Genomic DNA, 17,486 nt, shown 5'->3' with positions numbered 1-17,486 from the left:
TAATGTTTGCTAAGATGAGCAACTAAAACGCAAACGTTTCGTTTTATACGCTATCTCGTGTGCTCATGCCAACTTTCTACGCTTATAGTAGAAAGTGTAAAAATGCCACTTTTAGTCGCATAACGGTGGTCGATTGTTTTAAACACTTTAGCTGATTCTCCTGAATTAGCTTGGTGGCGAATGCTAACGTCACGTGATGTAGATACACGGCTGTGTGACATAACAGGTTCGCCGTTGATCCAATCAACGCGCAGCCTGGCCAGCCATGTGACAGGAAGTGGGTGTTCTCGTCGTGCGTATGCATATATATTGGCTGAAGCGGAAGTGGTTGGGCGCCATTTCGTGGAGAAGCTGCAAGGGGTCGTTTCGTCCCCGCCCGCTGACAAGCAGCTTCTTCTCTTTTTCCTTCCCCCTTTCTTTCTTTCCTCTGCCCAATTGGATAGCTGTAACAACATCCAAACCGATAGAAATGGCCCTCAGTTCTCCCCACGAAAGGTAACAAGCATTTTTTTTGGGTGTATTCGTTCATATTTTTATCTCAAATGTCAGCCTTGGCGTGACAGTAATGCGCTTAGTTGCCGTTAGTAGCTGTCTTGGTTTAGCTTCTTCCAGCTAGCTAGCTGTCAGTGTCATTTGGTGACCGCTTTCCTAATTAAACTGGCGACATTATACAAAAACGTCTCTGTCATTAGAAGGGTTATTATTCCTCTTTCTGGGGAGCAGTTGGTGCGTGGACAGTTTGACAGTGCGTGGCTTAATTCATCCCCAGTCCTCGACCGGCCGCCCATTCATTCGAACGCCCCGCCGCGTCAAATTCGGACAACCCCTGTTTTATGAATTGGCCCTCTTCTTTCCGATTTAATGTTTTGAATTTTAGATGTCATGTCAAGCGTCTATATGAGTTTTTTTCGTCGTTGTCGTTCGCTGGTGTTGCTAGATACTTTTGGGGTGTACTGGCAGTTGGCAGTGGCCCCGCTGTCTATATGTTAACCGAGTTTATTTGAGCAATGCGAAATTTTAGGGAGTAAATATGATTTTGGAAGCTTTTTAAGCCATTATCATTCCGTCCTTGTCATTGTGAAACAATGTTTACAAACACGATTGGAGGGCGGGACCACACACCACGTGAACACCTCCCAGACAATTCGGTTTTATTACATTTGCTTTAACTCAACTAAAATGAATAAATGAGCCATACTATTTCCCCGTTGGAAAAGAATAGACATCAATATTTATAATAATAAACATTCTGATATTATTTGGGTTAAAGAGCCTCTGTGCACACACAAATAGAAATGTTAGCCATTACAGAAATACTTTTGCTAATCTCCAATACTGTTCATTTATGACAACTGTGGCATGAACCTAAAGTGCTGTTCACGCCATTTTCTTTCATCTCACTAAGTGCGTGCCATATCTCCAGCTGACTCTATTCCATGCGTGTCCATGCCTGTCTGCTACTCTCCACCATAGCTCTGCGGTGGGGCTGTCTTGCGGCGCAATGGACTCGCACGGCAGCACCGGCAAGCGTATCCGCAAGCCCTCGCTGCTCTACGAAGACTTTGAGAGCCCATCGCTGCCGCACACCATGCCGCCGGGCCCGCCCGCCCATCCGCAGCCCGCCGTCAGGGACCCGTCCCGACAGGGCCGCGCCACGAACCAGCTGCAGTACCTCCAGAAGACCCTGCTCAAGTGCCTTTGGAAGCATCACTTCGCGTGGCCCTTTCACGAGCCGGTGGACGCGCACAGGCTCAACTTGCCTGTGAGAGTCCCAATTGTAGACTCTCCTCCAAACGTATTGGAACAGTGAGGCCATTTCCTTTGTTTTTGCCGAAGACTCAAGGAATTGGCCTCATTGTTGCAATCCTTTTAGGACAGCAATGCTATTGCCTCTCCCTTTCAAGCAAAATGTAATGTATGTGTCATTTTTTCCCCCCCACAATCTCTCAGGACTACCACAAGATAATCAAGCAACCCATGGACATGGGCACCATCAAGAAGCGCCTAGAGAACAACTTCTACCGCTCTGCCAGCGAGTGCATCCAGGACTTCAACACCATGTTCACCAACTGCTACATCTACAACAAGGTAGGCCGCAGCAATCACGGCATGCTGATGGACGAGCGGTCAAACAAGCCAAAGCCAGTTTTTAAGGAAATGTATGAAATAATTCCGGCCTATCACTGCCACCATTGTAGCCAACCGATGACATTGTGCTGATGGCCCAATCCCTGGAGAAGATCTTCCTCCAGAAGGTGGCGCAGATGCCTGAGGAGGAGGTGGAGCTCCCCACGCCCGCCATTCGCAGGAAGAGCAGCCTGGGACGCGGCCGCAAGACGAGTCGTGAGTGTCTCCCCGACCCGTGACGGTGAGTGGCCGCTCTGCCACCGCCATCGCCGTGCTGACCAACGCGTCTTCCCCGTGTGTGTTTCCGTTAGCCATGCGGGCGCAGCAGGTGCCAGCCGTGTCACAATCCGCCTACTCTCCATCCTCCTCGGACACAAGCGAGTCAATGCTGGCCAGTTCGCCGCATACGGTGCTCACCAAGAGCCTACCGCCGGCCACCATCATGGGCCTGCCTCCCACGCAGCCCACCACCAAGGTACGGTTGCAATTCTTTTTTTTAGGGAGGGGGGGGGTCAATGACTACATGAACTGCCAGTCATAGATGGCTTCAGTGATGATGAAGTTGTTGTTGCAGAGTCCACTTGTTTTGATGCTCACTGCGATGACGTCTTGCATGATTTGCCAAAATCTAGATTTGCACTCCTCGTTTCGGTTGGATTTACTCTTCCCAACTGTTATTGACTGTATTCCAAGTTTTCATTTCAACCGATTCATTGCTTCAGAACCTGGGAGACAACATCATGAATGTTTTAACGCACATAATTTACAGCAACGAGAAAATGAGGGGTCTCTTTTGGTTTCCATGGCAACATTCAATGGTGTTTTTTTTTTTTGTGGGTTAGAAAAAGGGCGTTAAGCGCAAGGCGGACACCACCACTCCGTCCACCATGGGCTTGACGGTGGGGATTTCAGCGGAGGGACACGGACACTTGGTGGGCTTGGGCAAGGGAGGCCACGGCGGACAAGTCCACGAACCCTCCATGAACGCCATCTCCTGCATTGGCGGCATGACCTTGGAGACGCCGCCCGGCATGGGCCTGGTCCACAGCCCCGGCGGACCCGTCCTCCTCCAACCCATGATGTCGGTGGTGGGGCGGCGCGTGGGCAGCGGCCGCCCCATCAAGCCGCCCAAGAAGGACTTGCCTGACTGTGTGCAACCGCAGCCTTTGCGGAAAAGCAAGCTGAGCCCGGCCATGCGCTACTGCAGCGGGCTGCTCAAGGACATGCTGTCCAAGAAGCACGCCGCCTACGCCTGGCCCTTCTACAAACCCGTGGACGCCGCCGAGCTCGGCCTGCACGACTACCACGACATCATCAAGTCTCCCATGGACCTCAGCACCATCAAGGTGACACACAGCGCTCCCTCCTCGTTGTTTGCGCCGTCTCTGTATTACGTCGGTCAAACTCACTTTGTTTGCATGCCACTTTGTAGTTAGATGCACCTTGTGGCTAAAGCCAAACTATGGCAGGGGTTTTTACTTTCTGGACCTGGATTTGACAACTCTGATTATTTTCTTCAGCGGGCTCGAAGCTTTTTAAGTTGGGTGCCGTTCTAATACCGGTACATTTGTGCAACACTGAGAACTCCGTGCTCATGTAACTCTGCCGGCAGAGGAAGATGGACGGTCGCGAGTACTGTGACGCGCAGCAGTTTGCCGGAGACGTGCGCCTCATGTTCTCCAACTGCTACAAGTACAACCCGCCTGACCACGACGTGGTGGGCATGGCCCGCAAGCTGCAGGTGAGCCCCGGTGCTCCCCCGAGTCATCGAATCGCCCACCCTTACTTTGGGAGTACGCTCAACATACAGTGGAACCTCCAAAGTCCGAACGCCTCGGCAAAGCAAAATAAAGTTGTTTAAACTGTCGCTGCATGTGACGCGAGGCGTTATGTCAGTGAGCATCTATTTAACTCCACAAGTGTATTTTGGGGTATGTGCATGACATCACAAACACTGGAACACTTCGTAAAAAAAAAAAAAAATGGATTTCATGTCTTTACGTTCTTTATAGCCGCAGCAAAATTGTGGTTTAGGACAGTCTCTTTGCATGGCATCACTTGTTGCTAGGCAGACTCACAAATTTAATCACAGCCGCCACATGGTTCAACGTACTCATTCCTCTTGCATCATTTACAGGACGTCTTTGAATTCAGCTTTGCCAAAATGCCCGACGATCCACAGCTGGACCACGCCGCCATGTCCCTGAGCGGCCACCCGACATCCTCCTCCTCTTCCTCCTCGTCCTCTTCGTCGTCTTCCTCGTCCACATCGGAGAGCGAGCCCAGCAGCGAGAGCGAGGAGAGCGAGAGCAGCCCCAGCTCAGACAGCGAGGAGGAGCGAGCTAACCGGCTGGCTGAGCTGCAGGACCAGGTGTGCACGCAGGTAAGATGTTGGAAGGACAAAAAAAAAAAAATTGCTTAAAAATATCTGCACTATAGCGAGGGTGGTAATATTGTATCAATCGTTTCATCACTTTTTGCGGCTTCCCCCACGCAGCTTCGAGCCGTGCACGAGCAGCTGACCGCGCTCTCCCAGGGCCCCATCGTAAAGCCCAAGAAGAAGCGGGAAAAAAAGGACAAGAAGGAGAAGAAAAAGCGCAAGAAGCCAGATAAGCGCGGCCGTGGATCCAAGAGCCGAGCGGGCTCCGAAGAGTGGACCATGCCTACTAAAATGCTCAAAAGCAAGACGTCGAGAGCCGGCACATCGCAGACCAAGAAGAGCCAGACCAAGAAGAGCAGCAAGAGCAGCAAGTAAGTTAGTAGCACAAAAACATGTCTGGAATAAAAATAAAAAATAAATATATTTTTTTTTTTACTACTGTGCTATGAGAATACTAACAAAAGAAAAAGAAAACTCGAGTAAGGCTTGGATGGATGAAATTTCACAACCTTACGAGCATGATTTCATATCAAATCGAACCTCCCTCCAGGAGCACCAAGAAGTCGTTCTACCCGCCGCTGACGCCCGCCATGCTTCCGCACTACGACTCCGAGGAAGAGGACGAGATTGTGCCCATGACGTACGACGAGAAGCGCCAGCTGAGCCTGGACATCAACAAGCTGCCGGGCGAGAAGTTAGGCCGCGTAGTGCACATCATCCAGTCGCGGGAGCCCTCGCTGCGCGACACCAACCCCGAGGAGATCGAGATCGACTTTGAGACACTCAAGCCGTCCACGCTGAAGGAACTGGAACGTTACGTCATGACGTGTCTGCGGAAGAAGCCGCGCAAGCCCTACACTGACCTAGGTATGATTTACAACTTCATATGTGTCTTTTAAATCTTGGATCCAAAAAAAAAAGCCTGCCAGCCTGAATTATTTCTTTTGTCTGAGTCACGATGGAAAACGACTAACGTGATTGGGTCGGTGCTGTTCCTGCCATATTTATTTTTAACATCACATGATTCACCGACGGGACCACAAGGCCTAAAATAAATCGGCGGAATAATTTGTAAAACGATTAAGAGTTGAAAAATCGGATTATTTTTGCCATCCTCTTTCCCAATGGCCGCCGATCTTTTTTTTGCTTCCTCGCTCTCGTCAGCAGTAAAGAAAGGCGGCGTGCTCAAGTCCAAAGAGGAGCTGACTTTGGAGAAGCGTCTTGAGCTGGAGAGGAGACTGCAGGACGTCAGCGGTCAGCTCAACTCTGCCAAGAAGCCCGCAAAACCAAAAGGTCAGCTCTAATATCATGTTAGAGGTTCATCCATTAAAGATCTCATGTATTTGATTTAAAGTATTGTAATTGATTTTTTTTTTTTTTTTTTTTTTTAGCGGAGAAGGCCAACCCTACCGAGGCCCACACACAACCCTCGCGCCTCAGCGGCAGCAGCTCCAGCTCGGACTCGTCCACTTCTTCCTCCTCCTCGTCATCGTCGTCCTCGGACACCAGCGAATCAGACTCCGGCTGAGATCTTTGCGGCTAAAATAGAAAACAATAATTGAAGAAGAAGTAACTCAGGGACTTGGGCTGGCCCAGGAAGTGACGTTCCCTGAAAACGGACTACTGACACCCCCAACACTTTTTGAATGTTAGACTCGAAGGATGTGTGAGGAAGAGAAACGAAAAACACGTACGGCCTTTTGCTTTCTCCCTCCTGTCTTTTTTTGTTCTTGTTGTTCTGATTGTAAATACATGTACAAAATGGTATCTTTCTTTTATAAAGAAGAATTTTAGGATTATTTCCACCACCCAGAGAAGAATGTATAGTGCAAGTCTTCTTTGGAGCTATTTATTTATTTGAAAATGTTCACTCACTTGATGCTTTCTTCACAATCTTTTCATCCTCTTAATGGAGCCTGGCTTCTTCATCAACACGTCCACGGAACTATGGAAAGTCGTTTGAGCATTAAATCATGTCCTTGATGTCTATCTGTTCAATTCCTACCTGGACATCAAGGACATGGAATTAATGCTCAACGGTTTGCCATATGAAACGCTAAAGTTGGAAGTTGACGTTTTGCATAATCGTTTCTTGCATCCCGTTAAACAACGGAAAAGCAGACACACAACTTCATTCCATTCCTAAATCGTCTTCACTGTTACAAGCCCGACGTTCGGCATTGGAAATGCGTTCATGGTTTAGAATGTGAACAAACACCTCGCTGATTTGTGGAAGTAATGCTTGTGTATTCTTAGAAGTGTGTTTATGCTGTTGCACACATGACTGCATCCTGCCTTAGTTCCCGTTGGTCCTTATACATTGTTCTTATATTACAGTCATTGTTGTTTGCTCACTTCAAGCGTCTCTGCGCTGTTCTGGCGATCACCATTTTGTCTTCGTTTGACTGCTTTGTTTATTAAAAAAAACAAACTGTTGAAACTTCTCTTTCTTCTGAACATTGGCATTACCAGTAACACAAGAGGAATATGTTGCTTCATTAATATTTTGATTGACTCACTATGATGCATTCAAGGTGCATAAGTAATTTTTTTGTTCTTGAGTTGAAGACATTTGAAATTCAAATGTGTTTCCAACCCCAGGGCCCAAAATGTAATGGTAGTACTTTATTGGTAGTGATTTTAAGTCAATATAATTTCTAAATACGTATTTATATTTTTTCAGATTTATAAAATCCCTTTTTCATTGAACGTCTCACCTGCGCTCATTGACTGAACTTTCTGGAACGTCATGGATGGGCGTGAGTAGTTCATCGAAAGAGCAGGGGACATGCATCCGATTAAAATACGTATAAACGAACATTTTCAACCACGTGGTGTAGTATATAGTTTTTCAACTAACCTTAATAAAATATTCATAATTTATAGTTTGTGTCATTTTCTGTCCGTTATATAGCTATATAGTACGCCCAGATTAATTGTATTCCCCCCCGCTGTGAATACATGATGGTACATTCTCTGACAGCAACAGCTGAGCTAGTCTTGCTACCCATGCCCGAGCGACCATCTCCTGAGGCGCCGTGTTCATGTTTAAACAATTAGGAGTTCGTCATTATTTGTCGTTTCGAGTTATTTGAGTGCTCTCGTCCATTGTACATCGCCAAAATGTGCGCGGCCAAGAAAGGAGACTTGTCCCCTAGCGAAAAAGAGTTGTTTGACGTTATTTCGACAGGTAAGTAATCCCCCACAATGCAATGCAATGTGGCTAGCACTAGTTAGCTTGTCTGATACGCCACACCAAATCCTCTATTATAAACGACTAATTTGTATTTTTTATTGACGTTGTAGCGTTTGTAGTTATAGTTATGATTGTGGTTATAGTGGTGTAGAATCACATTGTGTTACGTGGAACTTTTGAGTACAGACAGCATTCTGGCTTATTTAGCTTCATAACTTCAGCAACACTTTTCATTGATATTATTCACCTTTATGAATTGTAGGAAATGTCCAAGAGGCTTCCAGACTTCTGGGCTGCAAAGATGTCAAAGTCAACTGCTTGGATGAAGTAAGAATATTTCATTTGACTTTTCACAGCTGTAATGAGCCTCATCTATTAGGCAACATTATTGCTGACTGAAATCAAAGTACATAGCAGTGTTGGATAATCAAGCCTCCAGCTTATTTTGTGTGAAAAGAACACATTGGCCATGTCTTTGTTTTCTGTGAGCAATATGCATGTGACAAGAAGCCACTGGGGTCCTTCAAGGAGCAGTAGAAGAACCCTTCATTTCCTTTCTCGTCATTTTTTCAATCTCTATACCCGTGTCAAAGTCAGATGTTGGAAGCATGTTTTCTCATCTTGTTTTTCCCCGGCGCAGTACGGCATGACGCCTTTGATGCACGCCGCCTACAAGGGCAAAGCCGACATGTGCAAGCTGCTCTTGAGGCTCGGCGCCGACGTCAACTGCAACCAACACGAGCACGGATACACTGCGCTCATGTTCGCCGGACTCTCAGGTTGGTCTATGGCTAAACAAAAAAGTCAAAGTGTATGCGCCACATCGCTCGCACGCCAACCACAGTCATTTTTGTTTGTGCTCACAGGGAAGACGGACATCACGTGGATGATGTTGGACGCTGGGGCTGAGACGGACGTGGTCAACTCTGTAGGCAGGACCGCAGCACAGATGGCCGCCTTTGTTGGTATGTGCCAACTAACCTAAGTTTTCTTAGTTTAGAGTCAGGCAACTTCTAATATATTTATCAAAGTTTATATAATCGATTTGAATCCTCTTGTCTTCCAGGTCAACACGACTGCGTGACGGTGATTAACAACTTCTTTTCTCGTGCCCGACTTGACTACTACACCAAAGTTCAGGGTCTGGAGGAGGAACCCAAATTGCCGCCTAAGCTAGCCGGACCCTTACACAAGATCATCATGACGACCAACCTCAATCCTGTTAAGGTAACAAGACAGCGTGATTAACCTCTTAGCAAACAATGATGTGAAAGCTGTGAAGAGAGACACAGCAGCCTCTGTTGTCATGCCACCATTTCTGGCGTCAGATGGTGCTGCTGGTGAAGGAGAACCCTTTGCTGGCCTCGCCCTCAGCCCTGGACAAGTGTCGTAGAGTGATGGAGCTCATCTGCGAGAAGTGCATGAAGCAGCGCGACATGAACGAAGTGCTAGCCATGAAGATGCACTACATCAGCTGCGTGCTGGCAAAGTGCGCCTCCTTCCTCAACGAACGCGACGACCAGCTGGACGGACTCATCAAGAGGTCGGCGCCCCTGACTCATTATTCTCATGACGTTTTCTCGGCAGTGTTGAAAAGCGACTTTTTGTTTTTCCCCCCCCTCGTAGTCTTCTGAAAGGACGAGAAAGCGACGGCTTCCCGGTGTACCAGGAAAAGTTCATCCGCGAATCCGTGCGCAAGTTCCCTTACTGCGACGCCACGCTGCTGCAGCAGCTGGTGCGCAGCATCGCCCCCGTCGCCATCGTGAGTTCAGCATTATATTTCTTTGCATCATGCTTTTCTACAACAAAGTGGTTTTCTTCTTTAGAAACACGATTAAATGGTATTTCAATTCATTTCAATTCTTTTCCCCCCCCCCCATGACAGGGCAATGACCCCACAGCTTTATCAGTGCTGACGCAGGCCATCACAGGTCAAGTCGGCTTCATGGACGCAGAGTTCTGCACCACGTGTGGAGACAAAGGAGCCCAGAAAAGATGCTCCATTTGTAAAATGGTGAGTCCTCATTTCTCTCTTGATCTCTCACTACAAACAGTGTGATCATATCCCACATTATTGAGGTAACAATATTTCGTGCGACATTTATTTAATCTTTTGAACATTTTTTTTTTTTGCCACCAGGTTATCTACTGTGGCCAAGCGTGTCAAAAGTTGCACTGGTTCACACACAAGAAAGTCTGCAAGAAGCTTCAAGAGCAGCGAGAGCAGCACCAAGCACAAAGCAATCAAGTCACCGGTCGGTGTCATCAATCACTAAAAGGATGGCTATTATACACAATAATAATAAAATTTGTTTTGCATTTCAGAGGAGAGTGAAGCAATTGAGGAGGCCTCCGAGTCCATGAAGCAGCTTAACGTGGACACCACCAGCTAGACGGAGGACACCCAAACAAGTGTGTACGCAACAAAACACGACACTCGTTGAACACAACAAATCCAAACCACTTGAGGCTCCGGCGGACATTTTGAGGTCGTTGCATCCATTTCGTCCGGTGAGAAACTCTAAGTCAGTCTTGAGTGGAGCAGAGACAAAAAAAAAAAAAAAGGGACAAACTCAGGAGAACCACGACTAGACAAAATATGTACATTGTGAAACAACAGTATCGTATTGTATGTGCATTTATTGGTATTACGTCAGGTTTCATGAAATAAACAAGACTTAAGGGCCATGAAAGTCGACTTGGTGAGGTGAGTTCTGGAATATAGACATTTTTCCCTTATATTTATTGAGTCTTTTTTCTTTTTCCCCCGTGAGACGTGTGAAAAGTGTTGGGTTACTTCCTAGACGATCGACTATAGTTGCAATGACCATTTTAGTCCTGCCAGAGAGCAGCGTTTCACTAGAAATTCACTAAGTGCAGGTCTGTAGAGAGGACAAAATTTTATCGAATAAATCAAGTTTTAATTACCAACACTGTTTATTAGAAATTTGACAATGCGTAAAAAAATAAACATTTCACTTTTAGTCCATCTTTACAAATATGTAAACTACGTGAAAATGTTTACTTTTTATAAACAGTTATTTGTTCTTAAAAATATCTAAGAACGTATATAAAACATTTTACTTTTATTTAAAAATGTTCACAAAATAAAAAAAGATATATAAAGAATACACTGTTTTATTTTTTGGTTTTATGTTTATAATAATACTGTAATGTAAAAATACAAAGCATATGTAGATTTTTTTTTTTTTTTTTTCAACATGCATCATACAATGAAAGAAAAGCATTAGTCTGGAGAGCATCAAAGGGACATTCCTGCAATTCCACATGTCCAAGTCAATTTATTAGTCATGGTGAAAAAACACTCGTATCAAGATGTGGAGGCGTGCTTAGGAGATGAGTGACAGTTTGCGCTTCCCACTCGATTTAAATGTGGAGCCGACCCAAAATGATTTTTTCGCCCGTCACGCTTGTAGAAGTTGTCCCACCAAAGCCACGCTCCGCTCTCGAATCAAAGCTGACGTCAGCTCAGCCACTTTTGACAAAGACTTTGCCCAACGCTCTGCATCCTGGGAAAGAAAAAGAAAATGGTTGATAATTGATAGAAACATTTTGCAAGCCGTTGAACTAATAGATGAATGCATCAATTTAGGCAATTTAGGGTGATGAGTGAATGACTGGACTAATGTAATGATTAGTTCATTGTTCTGATTAATGATAATGACCCGCTTTAGTTTGTGCGTGCCTTGCGTGTTCTTTTCTTCCTCCGACACATGAGAACAATTTTCCATGTACAACGCAATCAAATGAAGACGCTTTGTTGTTTTCAAATTATCACATCTAGACTAAATCGGCCACCAAAGTCTTTTGAGGTTAATTTTTTATTTTTTCCCCATTCGGTTTTGATTGAACTTTGAACCTGACCACAGGATGTCTGACAAATTGTTTTGAAGCAGCCATGTAAAGGTCATTTCCAACCAAATATACAAGACAAAACTATGATGCAAAATTTAGGACAACTTTTGTTTTGACCGGACGTTTGATGAGTCGACAAACACAAACTTTACTCAGACAACGACGTAATGTCAAAGTTTGACCAAACATCTTGTTTGTTTTGAAGATTCGGACAGATGAGGCTTCAACTAAGGTGCATGTGACAAGGTGTGATAGCCAAGCGTATAATCTGGCCTGACCGTGGATAATGACACGAAGCAGTCTCTAATCACAACCAAGGAAGGTCGCAGTACATGAATTTTTTTGGTTCTTTTTCCAAAAATACCAAAACTCGTTACTGTTTAGTTGCAAACAATGAATTTCAGTCCTTTAGAGATATTAACCTGCTGAGAACTTGGCAGATGAGATGCTTAAACATTAGCTAGCTAGCAGTTAGCCCCGCTAGCTTCGGCTATTCTGATCGACGCTCATCCTAAGGAGTTATTTGCATATAACAGAAGACAAAAAAAACGAAGTCAGGATCACCAAGGAGGATCAAAGAATCTATACTCTGCGTTCAATTCCGTTCACTTCAGATAGGCAGGCAGTCTTTGAATCAAGCTTCAAAGTGAAGCGTTATTGAATCAAGTCGTTGTTTGCACGGTGGCACATAAATACCGAGCAGTCTGTCTCGAAAATGTGATCTTCAGGGTAGAATTACTAAACAACAACAGCAAGTGAGGCATCAAAGGGAGTAAAAGTGGATGTCGGAGAGATGGGGTACCACTCCTGACGTAAAATAAGGGGGGAACGTGATCCTCGGTGGGATTAGCGTGTCTTCATCACAAGCCAAACAGTTTTTTTTTAAATCCTCGTGATGAAACCGCAAAGTAAGCGCTCAAGGCTAAACGCCTCTCCGAGTCTCAACCGCCTCACCTGTTTAGAGCCAGCCACTCATCTTCAGCTGGTTACTATTGACTTAAAAAAAAAAAAAAATCAGGTTCACTTGGTTTTTACAAGATTTGGATTTCAGTTTTTACCAGACGAGCGCCTGCCGTACTTTCCGCCACGACACAGCCTCACTTCACGGAATCCCGAGCCAGAAGTGTCATCACTGACTGGCGTGAATCTGAAGGAGTGTGACCGCAGATGCGTGTTAGAATAAACGCTTAGCACCAGGACATTTTCCGCTCATCCCCTGCCATGTCCATTATGGACTAATCCAATCTTTTTTTGGCCCTTTTTTTTGATGTCTTCACATGGGACTTTTACAACATTGAGAGGCAAGCTAACAAAAATTTGCATAGCATAAATTAGAATGGATGACGTGGTAATTATAACTTCAAACATCTGCTACCTTAGACAAAGCAGCAACGCAACAACAACAAAAAATCTTTCGCCGAAGAAACCGAGCATAGCCTATTTTTGCCAAATGAGGTGACAGCATTGTTTTAATATTCTGTAGATGGAAGATTGGGCAAGAGCTTAAAGCGAAACCATTCCCAATCATTCCCATGTGCGGCGTATACATAAACATAAGCAAAAGGGTCTTGTTATTGATGTCGCCACACTGCAACTTTTTAACCAATGAGACTTCAATCACGGACGACTTTGGCGAGCTACAAGGCGACAGCTCTTTGAAAGGCAAAAAACAGAGACAAGTTGTGTGTGTGTGTGTGTGGAGTGGATGGGTCGACCACACAACGAGTGGTCGCCCCCCTATCCTCAAACGCCACCAATGCAATGGACGCTTTCAAGTCCAAAAGGTCTCTTTGGGTAATTAGGAAGTCAGCCAGTGACACTCTCCCAAGATCCCGAGAGTTCCCTCTCAGCTTCTTCCCCTTCATGACCAGCCAAGAATCCCAATTAAATAACAGCTCACCAAGACCATTGGCGGGATGCCCAAACTCTGGGGGCCTAGGAATTGTATTTACAAAGCCTTTACGGACTCTTTAAATTCAACCCAACATCTTCATATCTTTAGGTTTGACAGTCGGACAGTTAGGCACCAATTGAGTTCACTGTCACCGTACCTCGCTGCCGCACTGTATATGTATACTATAAGCCCCCCCCCCCCCGTCCCTCCCCCGCCTGAAATACAGTATGCCTCGACATCTCGTGCCCAAGCAACCACGGATAGTTTAAGGCTTAGAGAGAAAAGTGGGGTTTAGAGTTCATGCGTGTCACACACAGCTCAGCCAATTCCTTGATGAGATGATTTACAAAGATAAGGAATTCAAAACCTTCAGTCGCAGTCGCATTAATGCCAAGGCTGATTTACGTCTGGAAAACCGCTTTCCACAAGCTCTGACAGTTCTATATATACAGTATCTGATCCCTATCGGTCTCTTCATGCTCTTCATCGGAATAGTCAAAGCCATGTGTACACAAGTCCATCAAAAGGGGTTTTCCTTCCCCGCTCGGTGGCCCGACTGGTGACTAGTTTTGGAGGGTGCCGTTTTGGAATATGACGGAACTTCCTCGTAACCAGCGATCGGAATCTCTGATGGATGGAGGCTTTCGATTTGGTGTTGAACGCGTCATTTATGAAGCTTGGAAATTTCCACTGGCAAATAAAAATGTTGGCTTAGTACGAGAATTGACTGTCAGGATGTCGGTTTGTTAGGCCTTGTTCATAGTCGGATGTCAATGGAAGAAGTTAAGTCTGATTTTATGATAACCAAGGCTGGATTTTTACACTACATGGTTCAATGGACTTACTGTAATTCCAGTTTCGATAAAAAAAAAAAAAAAAAAATCCTTTCACTAAAGGTCTTTTGAAGTTTGTGTCTGAAATAGACGGACAAACTTAGCAGTTCGTTCATCACGTCTAACGTACAGACTAGACGCCGACTTAACGGATACGACCTCGACGGGCATACCTCTCAACAAGGAGCAGAACCGCTGGATGTTTAGTTGAGACCATACAGAAACATGCAGGCCAGGAGTGTGATGGATGAAGTGACAATTCAGAATGCAAGCATGTTAAAGACACTCTAAAATGACCCGACTTCAGTTCCTGTACTTTTATCAGATCACGACAACCTCAACACTCAACTGCGGAAGGTATGCAAGGTGTCAGGAACAGGTGAACCATGGTAGCTAACCACGAAAGCAATCCGCTTGGCCTTTTATTGTACTTGTGTCTTCACGACGAGGTATTCTTAAACATATTGGGAATTCGAAGTTTCCTCGATGGAAATCACGTTGGGTGGCAAGTGGTCATCAGGATTGCCACTGCAGCGTGATGTTGTGTTAGCGGTTTTTTTTTGTGTTGACGTAGCTGCGGATCCAATCAAATCGAGACAGATTGGCATCTGGTTGCGTTTGCTTTTGTCTGAACAAACATGCGGCAATGTTATTTTCCCCCCTCTCGGCCGTTATAAATGCAAATCAAAGAGGAAGGTGAGCATTCTTGACAACTGAGGAGCGTCAGGAAAAAAGTCTCTGGGTGGTCAGAAACATTTCCCAACGAGTAGGAACATACACAAATGTCACGACACTCCACTTTTGGAACCCAATTTTCCACTTGTCTGTTCTAATGCCTAAATCCAGTTCCATCTTTTTAATCTGACATATCAAAGCTGAGTAAACACAGTCTGGTATGAACCCGTTTCTGGAGCCAACTTGAGGCGCTCCGGTTTCACACATCTGGAGATGTCTCGTTCAGAGAAGAGCCTGGAAGATCCATCTTGATACCGTGCACATGTTCCGCGTGGTGCATGTACCACAAGACACCAACATCCCTTCAATTCCTGGTCTGGTTGGGGATACCCTTCGAAAACACGTTTGCGGTTTTTCTACAAGAGATAAACCTTCCTCGCCATTGAACGTCAGAGGTTCATGACACACAGGAGACAAGTGCAGGGATTTAGTAAGGAGTGTGCTGAAACCGCTGAGATACCAGTTATCCCTAATCTCCCTTGACCCAAACCAGGCAGCAACTCTTGAGTTTGTGGTGCTAAGAGATTCTTTGGCTTGGGATCACGTTTCACCTGTCTGCCTTTCAGACCTTGATGTGAACAGGTCTGGGATAATAGTGTCTTTCACCCGACCTGGTCTCCATTCTCCGTTGCTCTTTTCTCCCCCCCATCCCCCCGTGTCGACTAATCTCCTCTCAGGTTTAGGATTTCCCGGCCGGAGAGGAAATACGGGCTTGGGTAAACATCAGGGCTCTCAGTCCGTTGATTACAAGAGCCATACATCAGTTTGACATCAGACTGACAAGTGTCTTTTCAGAAGGTGACAAGGGCGAGAGGGACTGAACGCAAGGGGGAGGGATCCTGTGACACATATCGCCCACGTTTTCACAAACAGGGTGTGACTTTTTAGGTGGGGGATCTGTTGTCAGAGTAGGCGGTTTACGGATTTCACGCCTAGTGTCCTCAGAGTGACATTAAAATCGGTGTGGTTTGATTGCGATAAACAGTTCTTGACTCAAAACTCTCAAAATGGCGATTTCGATGATGTGTTGTAATGCTTGAAAAGCCATCAAACATCATCATCGACTTGGCAGCGCTTACCAAATTAGCCCATGTTCTCTTCTCAAAATGTCTTTTTCATACCAAACCAGACCGGACGGGAAATTAACGCAAACGTCACCCTATTATTAATATGTGGCCAGAATGAACGTAAGACCTCCTTCAAGGCCAACTAATGTCTTAATTTTTGGACAGAGGCGTAAGTGTGCTGCAAATTGACCCGCAAACCACCTCAAAGCTGGCCAAAGCACCCTGGCAGAGGTATTAAGTAGGGACTTAAAGCACCAACATTTTCTTGACCAGTTTTCTTCTCTGCTTTCTGGAAAATTGCAATTATTGTCCCACGGACACAGCCAGTACCTCCTGGAAAAAATGATCTCTTTGAAATAATAAAAGATTGAGATTTATCCCAATCTGTATTTTGCTACATGTCTTTCCATGGATTCCCTTGTCTCTATAATTGGAGAAGGAAACCGTAACGTCCAACGTGATTGTCAAATCAAAGGCAGATGTGAGCACGGAGAAGACAACTTCTTCATCTTGTCCTTTTTTTTGGGAGGGGGGGGGGAACAAAATGTGTCACTTTGAGTCACGCAGCAGATTTGATTTATGAAGACAGATCAGCCTCATTTGTCCCACTGTCAAAGCCCCGTCTTTGAACATACATCCCGCGGCCAAAAAAGGTCCCGATTTGACTCGATGTGAAGCTTACGACCGATAATTCCGTAATAATTACCGAGCGATGAGTTTGAGATTTGAGGTCGACCGCATGCTTTCCGACGATTCTCACGACACACGTCGAGGTGCTTTAAAGCGAGCCGACGTCTTCCTCGACTACTTTGTTTATCGCATGGATTGGCTTTTAAAGGACTTTTAAATGGCTGCTTCAAACAAAAACATTCCGGCATTCCTTCTTGACACTTTTTTTTTTCGTGGCTCTCTCCATGATAAACATACCCGCCAAATTTCATGTTGCTAATTCAAACTGTCTTTCGAAACTGAATTCTGTTTTAAATTCCAGGCTATGTGATTTGTTTAGGACCTAAGAATGATAACGCAAAGACATTGATACAAAACAGTAACAGGCATTCAATCAAGAAAAGACACAGCTAAATAAATCATGTATAAAAGAGCGTGTGTTTAGTTTGGCTGCTCTTTTAAAAAAAAAAAAAAAAAAAAAAAAAGATACATTGCTCAGGAACAATGGGAAAAGTCAGACATGAAAGCTTTACCTTTGATTGCTGCACATGGACGCCGTACATGAGAATATTCCGGCGCTTGGCTGCTAATGCTAACTCTGCAAAGGTTGTCGGTTCGGCCGCCCGTCGGTCTGGAGTGTTTACATGGACCTGTTAAAAAAAACGAGTTGAAGAATCAGCACCTCTTTCATTTCAATCCAATTTTTTTT

The 17,486-nt window shown here is 45.3% G+C and overlaps 3 protein-coding genes across 8 annotated transcripts in view; 2 read left to right on the top strand and 1 right to left on the bottom strand.

The window, feature by feature from the left end:
• The first annotated feature begins 347 nt into the window (after nucleotides 1-347).
• Nucleotides 348-6,947, top strand: LOC147051715 (bromodomain-containing protein 2-like). 2 transcript variants are annotated; one of them, XM_085918725.1, is made up of 12 exons: nucleotides 455-495; nucleotides 1,474-1,762; nucleotides 1,951-2,088; nucleotides 2,199-2,343; nucleotides 2,439-2,602; nucleotides 2,970-3,473; nucleotides 3,740-3,868; nucleotides 4,265-4,510; nucleotides 4,625-4,878; nucleotides 5,058-5,374; nucleotides 5,675-5,800; nucleotides 5,899-6,947. In XM_085918725.1, exons 1-12 carry the CDS (start codon nucleotides 470-472, stop codon nucleotides 6,033-6,035), a joined length of 2,475 nt encoding a protein of 824 aa, XP_085774851.1. In that variant the 5' UTR covers nucleotides 455-469; the 3' UTR covers nucleotides 6,036-6,947. The 2 variants fall into 2 exon arrangements, with proteins under 2 accessions (XP_085774849.1, XP_085774851.1); XM_085918723.1 differs by lacking the exon at nucleotides 3,740-3,868 and having other exon boundaries at nucleotides 348-495.
• A 300-nt stretch (nucleotides 6,948-7,247) lies between these two features.
• Nucleotides 7,248-17,486, top strand: part of ankmy2a (ankyrin repeat and MYND domain containing 2a) — a 15,934-nt gene continuing 5,695 nt past the window's right edge. For 2 of the 4 annotated variants that reach the window (XR_015066901.1, XM_085918145.1), the window contains exons 1-10: nucleotides 7,248-7,697; nucleotides 7,966-8,030; nucleotides 8,344-8,482; nucleotides 8,570-8,668; nucleotides 8,770-8,930; nucleotides 9,032-9,246; nucleotides 9,330-9,465; nucleotides 9,589-9,717; nucleotides 9,844-9,958; nucleotides 10,029-10,115. Coding sequence is in view for 3 of the 4 variants with exons in the window: in XM_085918145.1 (XP_085774271.1) it covers nucleotides 7,631-7,697; nucleotides 7,966-8,030; nucleotides 8,344-8,482; nucleotides 8,570-8,668; nucleotides 8,770-8,930; nucleotides 9,032-9,246; nucleotides 9,330-9,465; nucleotides 9,589-9,717; nucleotides 9,844-9,958; nucleotides 10,029-10,096 (1,194 nt within the window). In the remaining variant the exon portion in view is untranslated. Of the gene's footprint in view, nucleotides 7,698-7,965; nucleotides 8,031-8,343; nucleotides 8,483-8,569; nucleotides 8,669-8,769; nucleotides 8,931-9,031; nucleotides 9,247-9,329; nucleotides 9,466-9,588; nucleotides 9,718-9,843; nucleotides 9,959-10,028; nucleotides 17,484-17,486 lie in introns of those variants that run through there. The other 2 variants (XM_085918144.1, XM_085918143.1) reach the window with 2 other exon arrangements.
• Nucleotides 10,705-17,486, bottom strand: part of crppa (CDP-L-ribitol pyrophosphorylase A) — a 10,023-nt gene continuing 3,241 nt past the window's right edge. For both annotated transcript variants that reach the window (XM_085918141.1, XM_085918142.1), the window contains 2 exons: nucleotides 17,311-17,427; nucleotides 10,705-11,233 (listed from right to left, as the gene is read on the bottom strand). In XM_085918141.1, coding sequence (XP_085774267.1) covers nucleotides 11,129-11,233; nucleotides 17,311-17,427 — 222 coding nt within the window. In that variant the 3' untranslated portion in view covers nucleotides 10,705-11,128. The remainder of the gene's footprint in view (nucleotides 11,234-17,310; nucleotides 17,428-17,486) is intronic.

This window comes from Syngnathus leptorhynchus, chromosome 8 (assembly GCF_054491065.1).
Source record: "Syngnathus leptorhynchus isolate UIUO chromosome 8, UIUO_Slep, whole genome shotgun sequence".
Lineage (NCBI taxonomy): Eukaryota > Metazoa > Chordata > Actinopteri > Syngnathiformes > Syngnathidae > Syngnathus > Syngnathus leptorhynchus.
The sequence above is the reverse complement of the archived record's forward strand: the minus strand, read 5'-3'. Positions and strand labels throughout refer to the sequence as shown.